This window comes from Hylaeus anthracinus, unplaced genomic scaffold (assembly GCF_026225885.1).
Source record: "Hylaeus anthracinus isolate JK02 unplaced genomic scaffold, UHH_iyHylAnth1.0_haploid 12002, whole genome shotgun sequence".
Lineage (NCBI taxonomy): Eukaryota > Metazoa > Arthropoda > Insecta > Hymenoptera > Colletidae > Hylaeus > Hylaeus anthracinus.
Window position 1 is genome coordinate 16,300,222 of NW_026534349.1, and position 16,860 is coordinate 16,317,081.

General features: G+C 35.2%; 2 protein-coding genes across 7 annotated transcripts; one reads left to right on the forward strand and one right to left on the reverse strand.

The window, feature by feature from the left end:
• The first annotated feature begins 3,715 nt into the window (after positions 1-3,715).
• On the forward strand, positions 3,716-8,544 carry LOC128892188 (4-aminobutyrate aminotransferase, mitochondrial). Of its 2 annotated transcripts, XM_054152412.1 has the most exons (10): positions 3,716-4,161; positions 5,542-5,669; positions 6,278-6,445; positions 6,603-6,689; positions 6,762-6,957; positions 7,042-7,214; positions 7,312-7,452; positions 7,519-7,676; positions 7,762-8,030; positions 8,102-8,544. In XM_054152412.1, the coding sequence occupies exons 1-10, from the start codon at positions 4,098-4,100 to the stop codon at positions 8,215-8,217; spliced, it is 1,500 nt and encodes a 499-aa protein (XP_054008387.1). In that variant the 5' UTR covers positions 3,716-4,097; the 3' UTR covers positions 8,218-8,544. The 2 variants fall into 2 exon arrangements, with proteins under 2 accessions (XP_054008387.1, XP_054008388.1); XM_054152413.1 differs by lacking the exons at positions 3,716-4,161; positions 5,542-5,669 and adding an exon at positions 5,831-6,209 and having other exon boundaries at positions 6,243-6,445.
• Positions 8,481-13,251, reverse strand: LOC128892187 (VPS35 endosomal protein-sorting factor-like). Of its 5 annotated transcripts, XM_054152408.1 has the most exons (19): positions 13,179-13,194; positions 12,876-12,926; positions 12,714-12,801; positions 12,417-12,629; positions 12,164-12,326; positions 11,874-12,082; positions 11,670-11,800; positions 11,429-11,605; positions 10,998-11,342; positions 10,828-10,928; positions 10,562-10,743; positions 10,357-10,500; positions 10,111-10,274; positions 9,883-10,045; positions 9,609-9,801; positions 9,398-9,537; positions 9,141-9,302; positions 8,802-9,068; positions 8,481-8,738 (listed from the first exon to the last, which is right to left on the reverse strand). In XM_054152408.1, exons 2-19 carry the CDS (start codon positions 12,890-12,892, stop codon positions 8,652-8,654), a joined length of 2,946 nt encoding a protein of 981 aa, XP_054008383.1. In that variant the 5' UTR covers positions 12,893-12,926; positions 13,179-13,194; the 3' UTR covers positions 8,481-8,651. The 5 variants fall into 5 exon arrangements, with proteins under 5 accessions (XP_054008383.1, XP_054008385.1, XP_054008382.1 ...); XM_054152410.1 differs by having other exon boundaries at positions 11,874-12,079; positions 12,876-13,251; XM_054152407.1 differs by having other exon boundaries at positions 12,876-13,251.
• Between the last annotated feature and the right edge of the window lie 3,609 nt (positions 13,252-16,860).

Sequence of the window (16,860 nt, forward strand, 5' to 3'; positions counted from 1 at the left end):
CGGGAGATCGCCGTCTCCAGACATCGTGTAAATAAACAAAAATATACACGTATATAATTTACACAAAAATAAAAGAATCCATTGTTAAAGATGCCTACCTACACGGTTGAACATTTTGTCTTCCTTCGTATACAAATTCATTGGTTATATGTATCGCGTTGATTATTTTACACAATTGTTGAGTGTAAACTGAGCCGAAGTTGAATGTGTTACATTTTTAATGTTATCTGAAAATTAACACGAAACAACAGTTGAGTACATTCTCAGAATCCATATTTAGCAGATCGTAAACTTATTACACGTTGTTTGCGTTAGTTTAACGTAAAACAGATTTGTGTACGTTCTTCCTTAAATGGAAAAGTTGAAACTGAAGTAACTTCTGAAAGTACGAAACTAAAGCATCGACAGGTTTATTGCCGTGTTAGAAATCAGTCGTAACAAAGACTTTCCTAGTTACTTCCTTAATTACTTGTTTAAGTTTGTATTTGGCTTATCGGTCACTTATGGCATCGTAGGTCACCGCTTGACTTATATGTTACGTGGGTCATAGGGTGCCGACCTAACTGATTCAATCTACAGGAATTCTTTATACTCGTCGCAGAAATTATAACAAGTAGCCGATAATAAAGGAAATAATTAAAGGCCATAGAAATGTACAGTGGCGGCCATATACTTACGTACAGTAAATAAAATTAAATATTATTTTCTGTACACTTATACATTAAACAAGTATAAGAAAATCAGTTACATTTTTTATAAGTTTACAATATACGTAATAAAATGTCAAAATAGCTTTCCTTAATTTACTATAATTAAAATGTTTTTTATATTTTTATAACGAAGTGCCAAGTTTTCTGCGGACACATACTTAAGTACATATATGTATAACGTCTATATTTTCACATGTTTTTTTAACTCATAATTATAATATTGTTAATATTTCGTATGTAAACCCTTATTTTTGATAATTGCAGCACACCTTCGCGGCATGGATTCGATAAGTCGAGCACATCTGCTAGCAGGTATCGAATTCCATGCTTCCTGTACAATAGTGTACAATTCATCCATATTTTTTGCCTTTTGTTTCTGTACATGTTTGTCGACATCAATCCACAGCATCTCTATTGGATTCAGATCCGAAGATTGTGCTGGCCACTTCATTACGCGAATATTATTGTCACTCAAAAATGTCTTGACGAATTTTGCTGAGTGTTTCGGATCATTATCCGCCTGATAGATCCATTCCTTTGGCATGCATTCTTCGGCGAATAGAGAGCAATACATTTTTTACAATATCCAAATACACGTATCGGTCCATGATTCCAGTTATTCGATGAATAGGACGTGTACCTTTTACTGTCATAGCCCCCCAAACGAGTACCGACCCACCACTACCTTTTACAGTTGGTTTAATGCAATTGTTATTAAATTCTTCTCCTTTGCGACGTCTCACGTATACTTTGCCATCAGATTCAAATCGATTAAATTTTGATTCATCTGTAAAGATTACTCTGGACCATTGCTGGAGCATCCAGTTTAAATGTTCTTTCGCGAAAGCAATCCTAGCCCGACGATTTTTTTCTGAAATGAACGATCTCTTTCTGGCAACGCGTCCGTATAATTGAAACTCCCCGCGTGGAAAATAGTAAGGGAAACCTCCATAATATTCGGGTCCCGAATTGGCTTTAATATGGAATCCATGATACGATTCTCCCGGATACATCCCTAAAAGGTCCCGACAAGGCAATTACAGGTTTCCATTTTAAAATATAGTCAGGGCTGGATAGGCGAATGATTATAGGGCCCACTGGGGTTTAAACAAGATACTCAATGATTTCCACAATAATTTTAAACAAGGACTTGATGGGTTAACCACTACGGGAACCAATGTGGTACAGTCAGAGTTTGGAGAAATCGTTAAAATGAAATTTAATAGGGGCTTAACGAATTGTGAGGACCTGAAAACGTTTAGTCAGGGTATTGATCATAGAAATCAATGATAATGTTTATGTTGGAAAACGAATAACAATCACACCTCTTGAGAGGGAGGGGGGGGGAGTATACCTCTTGAGGGGTCCAGTACATATTGAGTAAAAGTATCAATAAAAAGAAAAACATTCATCGTTTGCCCGAAAAAAATGATTAAAAATACACCCTCGTACCGCGCGCGCACTGTGGTATTTATAAATATAAATATTCCATGTCAACTACGTTACCTAATAAATTGTTAAATAAACATTTATAATAATAATTGATTATATTTTCGTGAGTTATTATTCGTGAGTCGTTATTCGTAAGACATTTTTCAGAATTCCTATTTTTTATTTAAATATTTCTGATTTACATGCAATGACGGTGTGTCCAGGACTATTGTAAGGGTGTTTCAGGGGCCTGATGGAGCTATAATCAGGATTAAAACGGGAAATAATAAGGCCCTGAGAAGCCATCCTTTAATGGCCTCGTTTAAAAAAGCGTGACAATCCCTTATGCCGCCTTACGGGAACCGAACGGGTTTCCTAAATAGGCCCCGAAATTAATTCGGGACAATTAACTTGGACCTTTACGAATCCCTAACAAAATTTTCACACGGGTCATCAAGTCTTCGCTGGACAGTTTTAATACTTATTTCTTCATGAAGATCTGTTGATATTTCATCGTGGATGGCAACTGCAGTTTTGAATCTGTCCGCTTCAGATAATAATCGGTGAATCTTGCGATCAGTTCTTTGATCAGTTTTTCGAGGTCTTGCTTTACGAGGAACATTGTCTGGTGTTCCATGATACTTAATATGTTGTATAGCTTAATGACAAGCCATAACAGATATTTCTAATTTAGCGGAAATCTTTCGGTAGGACATTCCATCCTTCCGAAGCTGTTGTACTAGTCGCCGTTGGTCTGGCGTAATATTTCTTCCTTTACTCATCACAGCACCATTGTAATACGTCTAACTGTAAATACTGCTGCGCAGATACTGGTAAATATTGTTTAAATTTGGCTTAGCTGTGCGATACAAAACCGACATACCAGAACAAAACATTTACAAAGTACTTATTTTCTCGAAATAAGTAAAAGTTCTACTGCAGATATGTACATCAAGGTTCAATACTCTTAGAAAGAAATTGTTGATACGACTATCTGAGGTCTGTAAAAATAACTCAGGTTTTAAAGTTAAAATATAAAGTGTACGTAAGTATATGGCCGCCACTGTAAATCTTTTGGGATATAATTAACCCATTCACTACCAACTACCAGATATCTTAATTGTAATTGGTTACGAAATAAGTTTATATCAGCTTGTGTTAAGTATTATTAAAAAGGATGAACGAAAGTTTTCTACGGTAATAACTTTGATTACACATCTGTATTAAACCTTGACGTCCAAGGCAAAATGCATTAAATTTCCATTGAATGGATTAAATATCTTGTTTCTCTTCTTTAAATTAATCTGTAAAATGAGTAATAGTGGCATCAAATCAGAATGATCAAACACGGAAAAACACACGAAATAATTATCTTCTACAATCAATGAGATCGATCCGAATCGTTTATCTGAAGATACTTCTGTTGCAAATAATTATTTGCGAATGTAATCGCGTATGTAGATAAGCATATCGAAAACAGCAGATAAAACTACGAGAGTGTGCGCGCCACTGGATTTAAATATTCGTGCAAGTTCGTGCGCGTTCGAGTTCGTCCGAAAGCGCCCTAAAGGAAGGTAGAACTCGAAGTCTATGGTCAATAGTTGAACGTGGTTGGACGTGACCATCCACTGTACGCATTTCGAATATTATTTCCGAAATGATCGTTTAAACCGGGAACGGACAACGACGCTTTGCAAATATGCTTTGTAAATTAAAGTCGTGAATACGTAGCGCGAGATCGTTGAGCGAAAAATTCACGGCTGAGGTCAACCGGTTCGTAAAGGTTCGTGCAGTTTCGGGAGCGGTCGAAGGTTTTCTGTGCAAGGATCAGTGAGATCTTCGTGTCCAGTGCAGATCCACCCTTCGCTTGGAACGGTTCATTGCGAGCGTGTCGCACGGATAAGCGAAGATTTATCTCGTGGGAAATCGTGTCCACGACACTGTCACGACCAGAAAATGCTCGCCAACAAGTGTCAAACGGTTCTGCACGGGCGTAACCTGTCATGGCAATTCATCAATGGTATTTATCATCATTTCTCTCCATTTCTTCGTACGGTTCGACTCTTACCCAAATATTTACACGAGTAATTTAAGAGGTACCAGGAGAAGGAATTTCCCAAAATGTAAATCTGCGCATAGAGCACTTTGAGGATCGATAACTCGGTTTTTTTCCATAAACCTCGTTCTTCACATTTTTACGTGTTGTTCTAATGTTGTATTCAAAGACATAGATGTCGCATCGGTTAAAATAAAGTGAGACCACTTGGCAATGAAAATTGAAAATACTTTTAGAACTTTAATGTTAATCAAAATATATATATCTTAATATAATTATAAATTAAATTCTGTTGTTTTGTTTTGCGTAAGTACATAAATGTGCGTATAGGATTATATTATATCTTATATATATATAAACTTACGCAAAACAAAACAACAGAATTTAATTTATAATTATATAATATATATATTAAACCTGAATAATATGAAAAATTTAGCTTAGCTCTTTGGATAAGTCGAACTAATCTGAGGTCAAAAAGAAATTCGTTCGCGTGGAATCGGCTAAATACTATCAGGTTTTCTATTTCTTTGCGTTCGCTATCAAAAATTTGGTGCGTTCATATCGCCACTTATCTTATCAGAATCTCGGATATTGTATGGTTCGACAAATTGTGGATGCTTCCACGCGGATCCATGATTTACACATTTGCAAGCATGTTTATTGGCATTGTGCTTCCAGAAATAAATTCCAGAATTTAGTTGATCATTTCGTTTCTCGAATGCGCGAATTGTATTGAAATGTAATGTAAAAAAATACGAAAGGTCGTTGTACTGTAAAAGGAGAAGGTACGTTCAACCAAAGCTGAACGAAATATTAAATAAATAACGATTGAGATCGTAGAAATGTAAAGCTCTGATGTGACACTTCTTACTCGAGTCGATAACATCAAATTACTATTCTTCATTATACTGATACACGCAGACTGTAACGTGATCCAAGGTATATAAGAAGAACTTATTATTAATTATTACTATTCTTTTAGATTGCAATAAATGCTAAATAATTAAGAAAAAAAGAATGTAACGGTTACAAGTCGTGTAAAAGTGCGTTAGTGTGTCAACCAATGATCCTTAACTGACATCAATGAAACTAAATGTTCGGTTTATTGAACGCGAGGGCCGTCTAACCTGATTACAGTCTGTGATACATGCGAACGATAGATACGCTTAAACAAATGTTTTCGTGACTGAGATTTTGTACTTTGTATCTGATACACGTGAATATTTGTATAATAGGTGTTCGCGGAGCGAAAAAAAAAACTTTAATTTCATTAATTTAATTTAATTTAAATTAATAAAAATTCTAAAATCGACAAATCTTTTTTTTATTGCTTCCGTGTAGGTAGTGCGAGCACGTGGAGGAGATGCCTGACTGGATATCCATCGGAGGAACCAAAAAAACCGGTAGTCGCGACAGAAATACCAGGTCCTCAATCACGTAGTTTGTTACGGGACCTCAATACGATGCAAGTGCGTTAAGATTGTCGATGCGACCAGTTGCTTTCATGTTAAATTTATTATTTCAATTCTGATAACAATGAAATTTTGTCGCTTCATTCGCGAAATGAATTAAAACCGTTTCATGGGGGAGAAGTTATTTTTTCTATCATAATAAACAATTTTTAGTCACTCTAACTCTATTTAGAATTCGGTGTTTTTAGTCTTCTATAATCTGTGTAACGGTTAATTCCATGCATTTTCTTTTCAACGGGGTATTCAAATGTTCTTAAAATCTAAACTATCCAGTATAATCTTTAACAATATTAAAAGTCCTTTCAATAACGAGCTGCTTTCACGGAAACTATTGCTTGCAACACTTTCTGTAAGACACCCTGTATATAAATGAACGCTATAACTGTATCTAGAATCGAGATTTAATTCTATTCCATAATGTTAACGTGTTAAAATGTACCTATTAAATTATCTACTCGCACAAAAGTGCTTGTAATCGCTCGTTAGCGGGAATCTACAGGGTCTTTAGCAGCAAAAATTATCATAATTACATAATAAAATTCGAATCACATTCATTTACAAGAGTCGATTTTTCTCTGAATACACGATGAAATTGATGACTTTAGCAAGCCTCTTCCGTACAATTCTTCGCGGATTACGAAAAATCAACAGGTAACTACATAATGGACGTCGATGGGAACGCTCTGCTCGATGTTTATATGCAAATTTCGTCGATACCCTTAGGCTATAACCACCCAGCCATGTTGAAAGCCCTTGCCGATCCTGTTAATCAGGTAACCAAGATATATCTCATAGAGATCCATCTTATTTTTTGAATAGCTAATGTATTCTGAAAATCTTGTGAAAGAAAAGAAGTCAATTTCCTGGTGGGGGTGGGGTGGGGCGGACAACAAAATAATTTTCCGAGTACAACTTCCTTTATTTGTTCAGAGAATTATGGCAAACAGACCCGCGTTAGGCGTCTTCCCCGGAAAGGATTGGCCAGCCAGACTTAAAAAAGTTTTGCTACAAAAAGAAGTAAGTCGCAGATTGAAATTGTTTAAAATGATCCGCGTTATGTGTTGATTATCGTATTCGATCTGTGGACAGATCGCTCCTCCAGGATTATCGCAGATCACGACTATGATGTGTGGCTCCTGTTCCAACGAGAACGCATTCAAAAACATTTTTATTTGGTACGCCGATTGCCAGAGAAAGGGTTCACCGTTTACGAAAGAAGAAATAGAGAGTTGCATGGTGAATCAAATTCCTGGCTCGCCACGATTCTCCATACTTTCGTTCAAAGGTAGTTAAACCAGCGCATTAAAAGTAAAATTGTATACAAGACACGTTCGATGGGTTGAAAGAGTAACAACGATATTGATAATAGGCGCGTTCCACGGAAGAACATTGGGATCGCTCTCGACGACGCACAGCAAATACATTCATAAAATAGATATCCCAAGCTTTGATTGGCCTGTTGCCTCGTTTCCTGTCTACAGATATCCCTTGAATGAACATGTCCGAGAAAATCAGAAAGAAGATCAGCGCTGCTTAGCCGAAGTATATACTTACTTTCCGATATAATATTATTAATCGAATATTCAATATTGTACATCGACGGTTACGAAATAATCGTTTTGCAATGTTGTTTCATTAGGTTGAAGAATTATTTGAGAAGTATAAAACTGAGAAGAAAATTCCAGTCGCCGGTGTAATAGTGGAACCAATTCAATCGGAAGGAGGCGATAATCACGCGTCTCCTGAATTTTTCCAAGAATTACGACGTATAACAAAAAAGGTACCGCCTACGTTACATGGACATCCGTTATGTGAACGTTTCTATCAGTATTTATTACCATTTCAGCACGGAGCAGCTTTATTAATCGACGAAGTACAAACAGGGGGTGGCCCAACGGGAAAAATGTGGTGTCACGAACATTTCAATTTAGAATCTCCGCCAGATATAGTGACTTTCAGTAAAAAGATGCAGCTAGGTGGTTATTACCACGTTGAACCATTAAAGTAAGTGATCGAAACAGTCGCGATTACTTGATAATAGGAGACAGCTTTCGATTCATGGATTTAACGCGTTAATGAATTGTTGCAGGCCTAAACAATCGTACCGCGTATTTAATACCTGGATGGGAGATCCTAGTAAAATAATATTACTGGAGGCAGTATTAGAAACAATAATGAAGGAGAATCTTTTGGAAAGAGTTACGCGCGTTGGGGATTACATGATAAAACAACTGACGACTTTGCAGAACGAATGTTCTACTATGATTAATTCGGTTCGCGGTCGTGGTACGTTCATCGCGTTTGATTGCGCTACGCCTGAACTCCGAGACACAATGATTAAGAAACTTTTAACCAAAGGTAACATTTTAATTCTTGTATTTACAAAATGTACGTTTTCTAGAATGTAACAGGAATATTTTGTTTCGCAGGCATTCAAATCGGTGTCTGTGGAAACACGTCGGTAAGATTAAGACCCGCCTTAACGTTCACAGAAAGTCACGCTGATATATTTCTAGACGCACTACGATCAGTATTAAAGAAATAATGACATACGTAGGTATGTTACTTTCTGAATTACATTCCGCGTAACATTGAAAACCAAGTCTTCCACTAAAAGAGTCTTCCATTAAAACTTATTTTTATAAAGTACGTTTATTGTATCACAGAACAAGTCAGCGTACACAATAAGTAAAGTATAAATATTACTTATATTTATGTAATAAATTTTATCAATATTTTATAGTATAATTCAATACATTATCAAAGACATCATCGGAAACTTACACTCTATAACAGACTAATAAGACCTAAACCAATTATACTTGTTTTATTTTATGTACAGCATATTCAATTATAGTTAAATGAAATTCAATGTATTTATAATTAATTTCTCCTCAAAGAAAATCACTACCAAGAAACTTGTGAGCCATACACTCATGTTTTACATCTCAGTTTAATTATCATATTTCATTTGCAAATTTATTTCATCATCTTTTTTAAAATTTCAGCAAAATGTTCATACTCCTTATGATGACTCTTTTGGGACATATAAGCGACTGTTTTCATCTGCAAAGAAAAAAGATTTCATTCATAAACCGTTCATTTATGGAAACTGTTACACATTTTTACCTTAACTTTTGAATCGATGAAACCACGTCGTTGAGATAAATTCCATAGATTCACGGCCATATGTGCCAATGATGGATCGCGTAAGTCAGCTCTGATAACAAAACAATTAAAAAGCTCAAGCGCGAGGGCTGCCTGTTTCTCGAGTTGATCGGTCGATCCAAGATATTTCAAATGAGACAAAATCTCTTCTACCATTTTCGAACATATTTTGTTAACTTCGCTTATAAATTTCTGATCGGATCCGTACAACTTATCATTAGAGTCGACCTGTATATACAATGAAAATCATAACTTATTGTTGCACGATTATCGTCATTTTTTAATTTGTATTCAAAATACCTTGTCAACATGGTACGGATAATTTTCCTGAGTTACTGCCGACAACAAGTCAAGTACGCGTAAATACAAATACGATTTTGTCAATGCATTTTCCTCGAAACAACGCTGAACAGCATTGAGTAAACCTCTCATTAAATATAGAACACCGTGTTCTGGACTATCCTAATAAGATTGTCACGAATTTTAGTGATACTTCATATTTTTTATGGACCGTATATCGTAAACATTTCGAGAGAAGAGGTTATATAAGTACATACCGGTACAACCAATAAGGTTGATAAAAAATTCGACAAGTATGAAAGTAAATATGCTTGCGAGCTTTTTTGTCTTCCATCTATATCTATCGTTTTTGGCATTTCGGGAACTAAGCTCAATGCAGCCTTAAAGCACGCATCGGCTAAGAAAATATTTTTTCTTCGATTACAATTAGGGAAGAAATGCTCGATGTAGTAAAACGTGAATAATTACCTTGACCTAAGCACTGATTTAAAAGTGCAACTTGACCTGATAGGAGATACAGCTGCAATCGCGTATGAACTAACGTCAACGACGGAATGGTGATAAAACAAAATGCAGCACAAGCACGTACAAATGCTGACGTTCTTCTCGTGTGATGACCGCGAACAATCTTTCGAGTATCAACTGATAATCTATTTGCGCACTAAACATAAAAAAAAAGTTATTCATAGTTTCCTAATCAAGTATACTATCTTGTATAGCAAATAAATTATTATTCGATTACTTGTACAAGCTGTATATGAACACTGTCGAGGTTAGGGAACGCTGCTCTAGCTTCAACGTAAAAATTAAGTTGTTTCTCAAAATCGCGATCATAATCGACGCGTTGTACGAGACCACATATAAGTTGACCAATTTGTCGTTTTTCATCTTCAACAGTTAAAGCACTGAAATTATTAGCTTATTACGAGACAATACATATATATCCGCGAAACAAGAAAGTAATATTTACCTAACAGAATCGTGCATTATTCTAGCAATAAACATGAGAGCATTTATGATAATAGGATCTGTAATCGAACCACCTTCAGCACTTAAACCTTCTATAATAGTTTTACAAACTTCAACCTTAATAGTTTCCTTGTGGAACAAATCGATTAAAGGTAAGAAGTTGTCCTGAAAAATGTTTCCTAGAATATTTTGTACATATAATTTAAAGTGAAAATACATTATAAAGTAATAAACAAGTAACAATTACCATAGCAAATAGCGATTCAAAATCTTGTTTATGAACCACTACTTTTTCGATAATATTTTGTAACTGTGGATAGTAATGTTCAAAATTTTTGTTTGGATTAAGTCGATCAATTATTTTTCCAAAGAATGCATTTAGTTCGTTAACCTGCAAGTTATAAATTGTAAGAAAAATATATATCTCTAGTAAGAATAATGCATTCACTTACAGAGAAATGAATGGCAGTAAATTGAATCCATATTTCGACACAATGCATAAATTTTGTAGGATTTGTTAAATCTGTTATGTACTTCCAAGTTATATTGAGAATTGCTTGACAATCTTCTTTCGGTGGAGCTTCCTGTACTAGGCATTCGCCTATAGTTCGATATAACAGATATTGTGGGAAACCTGGACAATTTTTTTAAAGAAAATTATAGAAGAAATGATTAATTACAAATATTAATGCGTCAGTGAATCACATATAATAATTACCATCATCTTCGGTAGCAATTATCAAATTTACAAACTCCATTGCGCGTGTAGCAATGTATGATGGTTTAAATGCTGTTAAAACGCTATTTAATAGTAAAGAACTGAAAGAGAAATGTGTCATCATTTCATCTCATTGAATATATCATTATATAATGAAGTAATCGACTTACTTGTTTGTTTGTTTTTTGCATTGACAAAGCACATCTTCTAAATGATTTTCAGGAACTGTAGCTACTAAAATTTGCAAAATCCAATCTAAAGCTGGCGAATAGAGATTTAAATAAGAATGCAAAGACATATTTTGTTTAACCAGTTCGTCTTTTACAAATTGACCAAATAACTGCTGATAGGTGGAGAGGAAATCGTAAAAATTTCCTTTTACAAATTCGAAATCGGATGTTTTGTTTAAAGCTAGTCCCACTCGACACAAGTAACATCTAGCATATATAGCTATAAGAGGATTACCAATTCCTCTTATCATTTGAGTTATTCGTAGCAATGCTTTATTGAATTCACTGAAAACCAATAACCTCTAATTAGTATTAACACTATATAAATCATCTGTAGAATTTACGTATAAATAGATATATCGCTATTTTACCTTGTTGTTAAAAAACTGTAAGACTTTATTATTGCCATCTCTACATAAAGGCGTGGAACTAATTCTCTTATTGACGCGATCTTATAAAACCAATTCCTACAGGTTTCTTTTGCATTTTCGGGTACCATGTCCGGTGTAAAATTATCAGGTAAACTTGTAGGCACTTTGCTTCCTGGTCTATAAAACATTATTAAATACTAAGATTGAAAATTACATGTAATTAAAGCAAAGTGACACTAACTTGTAATATTCAGCTTTGGCCTTTAAACGTTCGTATACAAGTTTTCCAAAAATATCCAAAATGTCTGTGATGAGAACAAATTTACTAGGATAGAAGGCCATGACAGATGTGTCTACTAATAATTTGGCACACTGAAATAATGTGACATTAATATATGCTTCTTTTTAGGTATAATCAATTACATGAAATGGAGAAGAATAATACCTGAATTGCTATTTTAAGTGCTTTAACTCTTTGATCAGAGTGCCATGCTTGTACAAGTTCATTATTTAATTGTTCAATTCTTGCAGTATACTGTTGCTGCGATAAATCTAACATTTGTCTAACAGATCCTTCTTCAAAATCATCTAGCTGTTCCAATCTTGTTCGTACTTTATCAACTACTCCACCAGTTGGTTGAACTTTAACAACTACTATAATATAATACAAAATGTGTTTACATAAATTGTAATTTCAATTTATTATTGATTTAATACTATTTATAAAAAAAGTACCTTTTTCACCACCTGTCAGAAAACTAGTAACAATAGACAACTTTTCGGAAGTTGTGTATTTATTTAATATTGCTGTACGTCTTGTTGCCCAAGGTTCCACTAATTCTTCTGCGGTATCTTTAGATTTCTTACTAGTAACTGCAATATTGCAAGAGTAATCCCACTATAATATGAGGATTATAGTTTCAAATACAAATGGTTCATGATATAAAAACATATGAATCAGACATTTAAATGAATAAAATTCAAAAACCTCATCTGCAGCCATCTTAGATAATGGATCTAATTCTTCTCTAGCAAACTGTGAAAGAGGATCTGATCCATCAAGTGACGAATGACTTAATAATGGATCTACTGAAGAATTCCCAGCAATTTGTGAATGAGTTGGTATTGGTATACCAGTTAAAGTACCACTGTTTGTATGTTGCAATACATTACGTTTAACTCCAGTCCGTCCATCAATCAACTATAACCAAGTAATTGATAATGTAACATCAAAATTGTTATTTAAACTCTTATTTTAACCAAAAAAATTGATTTTATTTTTTACCGTAATTGTAACAGGTTTTAAAGGATGATCTATTGCTTCTTCTAAGTATGCAAACTGTATTGTTTTATGGTTCACAGGTTTTGCGATCCTATAAAATACATAAAAATTAAGCATTTCGAACTTCGATTTTAAATATCGATAAAATAAATACCAGATACATGCCAGTCTACTTCCATCATTATTTTTTAAATATATTGAATGTTTACAATACAACTGTAGAAAGAAATATTATAAATTACTATTATGTCTTAATAATATCACATATTATCATAAACAAACATGTCACTATTATTTTCAATTATCAAATACAAGGCAGATAGAGAAGGAACCAGGAGAACAATATTTATTAGAGGTAAAACTCTGCCGTTTTTCAGGTCTCGATTTCGAATGTGCATGCGTTTTCTAAGGAGTACTATAATCCCACATTTACAAATTAGGGACAGCTGTAAACAAAATTAACAGTACTCTGTACAAATAAATTACTCAAGAATGCAACAAATATTGTTAGTTTCTCTTGATGGTTTTAGGGAATCCAAGCATAAACGCAAACAGTGATGGGCAAAAGCCTAGGCTTCGAATAAATCTGAAGTTTGCCGACATGTTTGAACATTTTCCAAAGAAGGAAACGAGACAAACGTATCAGCAAACTTCAGATTTATTCGAAGCCTAGGGTTTTGCCCATCACTGGACGCAAGCGTAAGGTACAGAAACCACGTCAGTAGTTAGGTGAGAAATTTTCAGGCGACGCTAGTGTTTTTAGTTCCCTCCAATGTTCTCTTATGGGACCCAGAAAGTTGAAAGACAAACTGGCGTCACCAACGGAAAGTAGATGAACTACTAGATAGTTTTTCCCGTTTTTCCGGCACAATAATGAAAAAAACATAATAATTATGCATTTCGTAATCAGGGGAAGTAAATCTATCGTTTCGTCAAGCGTTTTTTGAAAAAAATTGAAAAAAAAAATTTCTTGTCTTTGAACGTATTTTTAGCAAGTTTCAAAAGCGAAATTGCAAAATGCGTAACTGTCCCCCGCAACGGTATTTTATAAGGAACAGTTTAAAAAAAAATCAGCCGGAAAGGTTGCTTCCTCGCCTCATAAAATTACAATAACTGTTTGGAAAGTTGCAAACGTTTGACATTCTGTCTTTGTCTCTCCTCCGATTGATGTATCTCCCTCTCTGTCACAGCATCATTAGAGAGACAAAGATCTATCTATCCTTGTCCTAGAGCTTCCTACTTTCTCCGCAACTGTCGTTGAAGTCAACTCGGAGTTTTGCTGGGTCTCCTGCGCACCCTTAACCTCTCAGGGGAAGCGGGTTCAGGAATTTCCTGACCTCGTAAAAGATAGGGAACGCTGCCTTAGCTAACAGCATGTGACTGTTGACTGATGACTTGGAAATACAAGTTTGGTTGCCGCATAGCAGGGGTAAGTCTGCGCCTACGAGATGACAACCAAACAGACTTACCGGCTAGCTTCAGTTATCGCATACCGGGGGCCTCCCTGCGCCCACGAGATAGCAACTGGAACGATATACAGGCTAGCGCAAGTTGCCGCACAACAGGGGCAATACTACGCCTACAAGAAGGCAACCGAACCGACAAACAGGGTAGTCCAGGTTGCCCCATAGAGGGGACACCTCTACGCCAACGAGGTGACAACCGAACCGTCAAAAGTATAGATCGTTATCGCATAACAGAAGCACCTCTCGTAAATCTTTTCGTTCAGGACGCGTAAGATACCAGTGACTGACACTAACATTTCGTTCACTTTTCGACAACTCCTGATACCTCCTACCACTTCCTAGCACCTTCTAAATCTCCTAAAACCTCTTGACGCCAAATTTAATAGTCAACTTGAATAACGGGGAAACAAAGAAGGTAAATTGGAGAGTAGGAGTCCCTCAAGGGTCCATCCTGAGCCCGACGTTGTTTAACATTTATACCTCAGGAATAAATCAAAATATTAACAATCAAAGAATACTAAGCTTACAATACGCGGACGACGTAGCCATCATAACCAGAGATAGTAACAAAGATTTTGCAGTTGGACGAATTAAACATGGAATTCAAGTTTTTAATAACTTTCTAAAAAATCGGGGTTTAGAAATATCAAGTACCAAAACGCAAATCATGATAGCAGGAGGAGAAACAGATGAAGGAACACTTTCAGTGATGATGGTCGGAGCGTGGAATTCCCAATTTTAAAAGAAGCAAAATTCTTAGGGGTAACAATCGATAATCAATTAGAATTTTCGGCACACGCAGATTACATTTTGGACAAGGTTAAGAAAAGATTAAATATTATCAAGTTTATGTGTCACTCGAACAAGGGCCTTAAGCAGCATTGGGCTCTAATGTTGGTCAGGGTCTTGATTTTCTCCGTAAATGAATATATATGTATATCATTAAACAAGAAGAGCAAATCACAAGAAAAAATTAAAAAGTTAGAATCACAAGCAATAAGACTAGCTATGGGATACAGGAATTCTACGCCGCTGAATATCTTGTATTTAGACAGTGGGACAATAGGTTTAAAAAACAGAGCGTTAATGTTGGGAACTAAATACTGGTTAAAGCAACTGGAAAAGGGAACAAACAACAACCCGACTCTCGAATTTCAATTTACATTAAGAGAAAAGTTTCCCAACGAAGCTTTTATTAACGAGAGATGGACCAGACACGATGAAAAAATATACACTTCAGAGGTAGCGTTTTTCGAAGCATTAAAACAACAAAAAAAGATCAAAAATAATAATCACTTAGAGAACCACAACTTGATATGGGGTTTACATAACTACGAAAGCTCAGTTAGCATCAGGAAAAAGTTTGTAGCGGACACAGACCTTGGAAGGGACATTGACGGGTCGACAATTCCACCGGCTCAAACGGTAAATGCATTTTTAGAAAGATACAACCTGAATTTAAATCTTACGGCTGTCTACTTTACTGGTGGTTCCAAAATGGCAGAAAAACCAGCCAACGGAGCAGCAGTAATAGAACTAGAGGATAGAAAATTCAAAAGAAAATTAATTTCAATTTTCCCTGAATCGACGATATTCACAGCAGAAATCATAGCGATAGTAAAAGCTCTGAACGAATCCAAAGATAACGATAAACCAAATACTCTAATTTTAACAGACTCTCTTTCGGCGGTAAGAGCAATGTTTTTAATAGCTACATGGACTACATTAAAGAAATCAACCCCTGGATTACTGACTTTGTCAAAGAGGTCTCGACTATGAATGATAAGAATGTAATAATATTGGGATGGGTACCAGGTCATAAAAGTGACCGGAAACGAAATAGCGGATAGGGTTGCAAAAGAAGCAACAGAATTAGTTCCTGACCCTGATCTTAAAATCCCGGCAGGGGAAATTTTCAATAAGATTAAAAATGATCATACATGGGACAAATTCGTAATACATTGTGAAGAAACAGGACGTAATAAAGGGAGGAATTTTTTCCAAAAAGTATGGAACAGGTCTACCATCAGGGGCTTCAACCCGTGGTTCAAAAAAGTTAAAGATAGACTCAATAGGAGAGAAATCAGAGTAATTTCGAGAATTAGAGCTAATCACTTTAATTTAAGAGAGTCTCTTGCGAGGAAAAACTATATCGCGAATGGTATGTGTGATTGCGGCATCGACGAAGAGTCTATTAACCATGTACTTTTTGATTGTGTGTTTTATAATGTACAACGAGAAAATGTTAGGAATAGGATACAAAACGAAATAAATACATTCGGAGAGGATGCATATATATTAATATCATCAATGAAAGTGAGAGCCCTAAAAGCTATAACTTCGTTCCTACTAGAAATAGGCAAAGATGTTTGATAAAAGTATATACTTTTATAAACTATATATATTTCTATATAACTATATTTGTATAATTTCATTTTACAAAATTGTAGCTATCTGATATAATGTATGACTAGATGTAAGATAATAGGTTAAAGTTGTTGTTTTTAACTATATATGGAGCCCATTGACAGCTCCATACCAGACTAGAAGACTGAGATACCAAAAGGGTATTAAAATCTAAACTTAGCTGCACCCTAAAATATGGCAAAAAAAGAAAACGTAAAAACAGGGATAAGCTAAGACTTTATGAACTACCATTTATATATATGTAAGTCTGAAATGAT

What these genes read in the sequence shown, in the direction of transcription:
- LOC128892188 (XM_054152412.1), top strand. Translation starts at nt 4,098, where the DNA reads ATGCTCGCCAACAAGTGTCAAACGGTTCTGCACGGGCGTAACCTGTCA. An exon ending in GGGACCTCAATACGATGCAA is followed by an intron (nt 5,670 to 6,277) that starts GTGCGTTAAGAT and finishes TGATGACTTTAG; the next exon opens with CAAGCCTCTTCCGTACAATT. An exon ending in AAGTTTTGCTACAAAAAGAA is followed by an intron (nt 6,690 to 6,761) that starts GTAAGTCGCAGA and finishes ATCTGTGGACAG; the next exon opens with ATCGCTCCTCCAGGATTATC.
- LOC128892187 (XM_054152407.1), bottom strand. An exon ending in AATTGCTACCGAAGATGATG is followed by an intron (nt 10,744 to 10,827) that starts GTAATTATTATA and finishes AAAATTGTCCAG; the next exon opens with GTTTCCCACAATATCTGTTA. An exon ending in TTACTGCCATTCATTTCTCT is followed by an intron (nt 10,501 to 10,561) that starts GTAAGTGAATGC and finishes TATAACTTGCAG; the next exon opens with GTTAACGAACTAAATGCATT.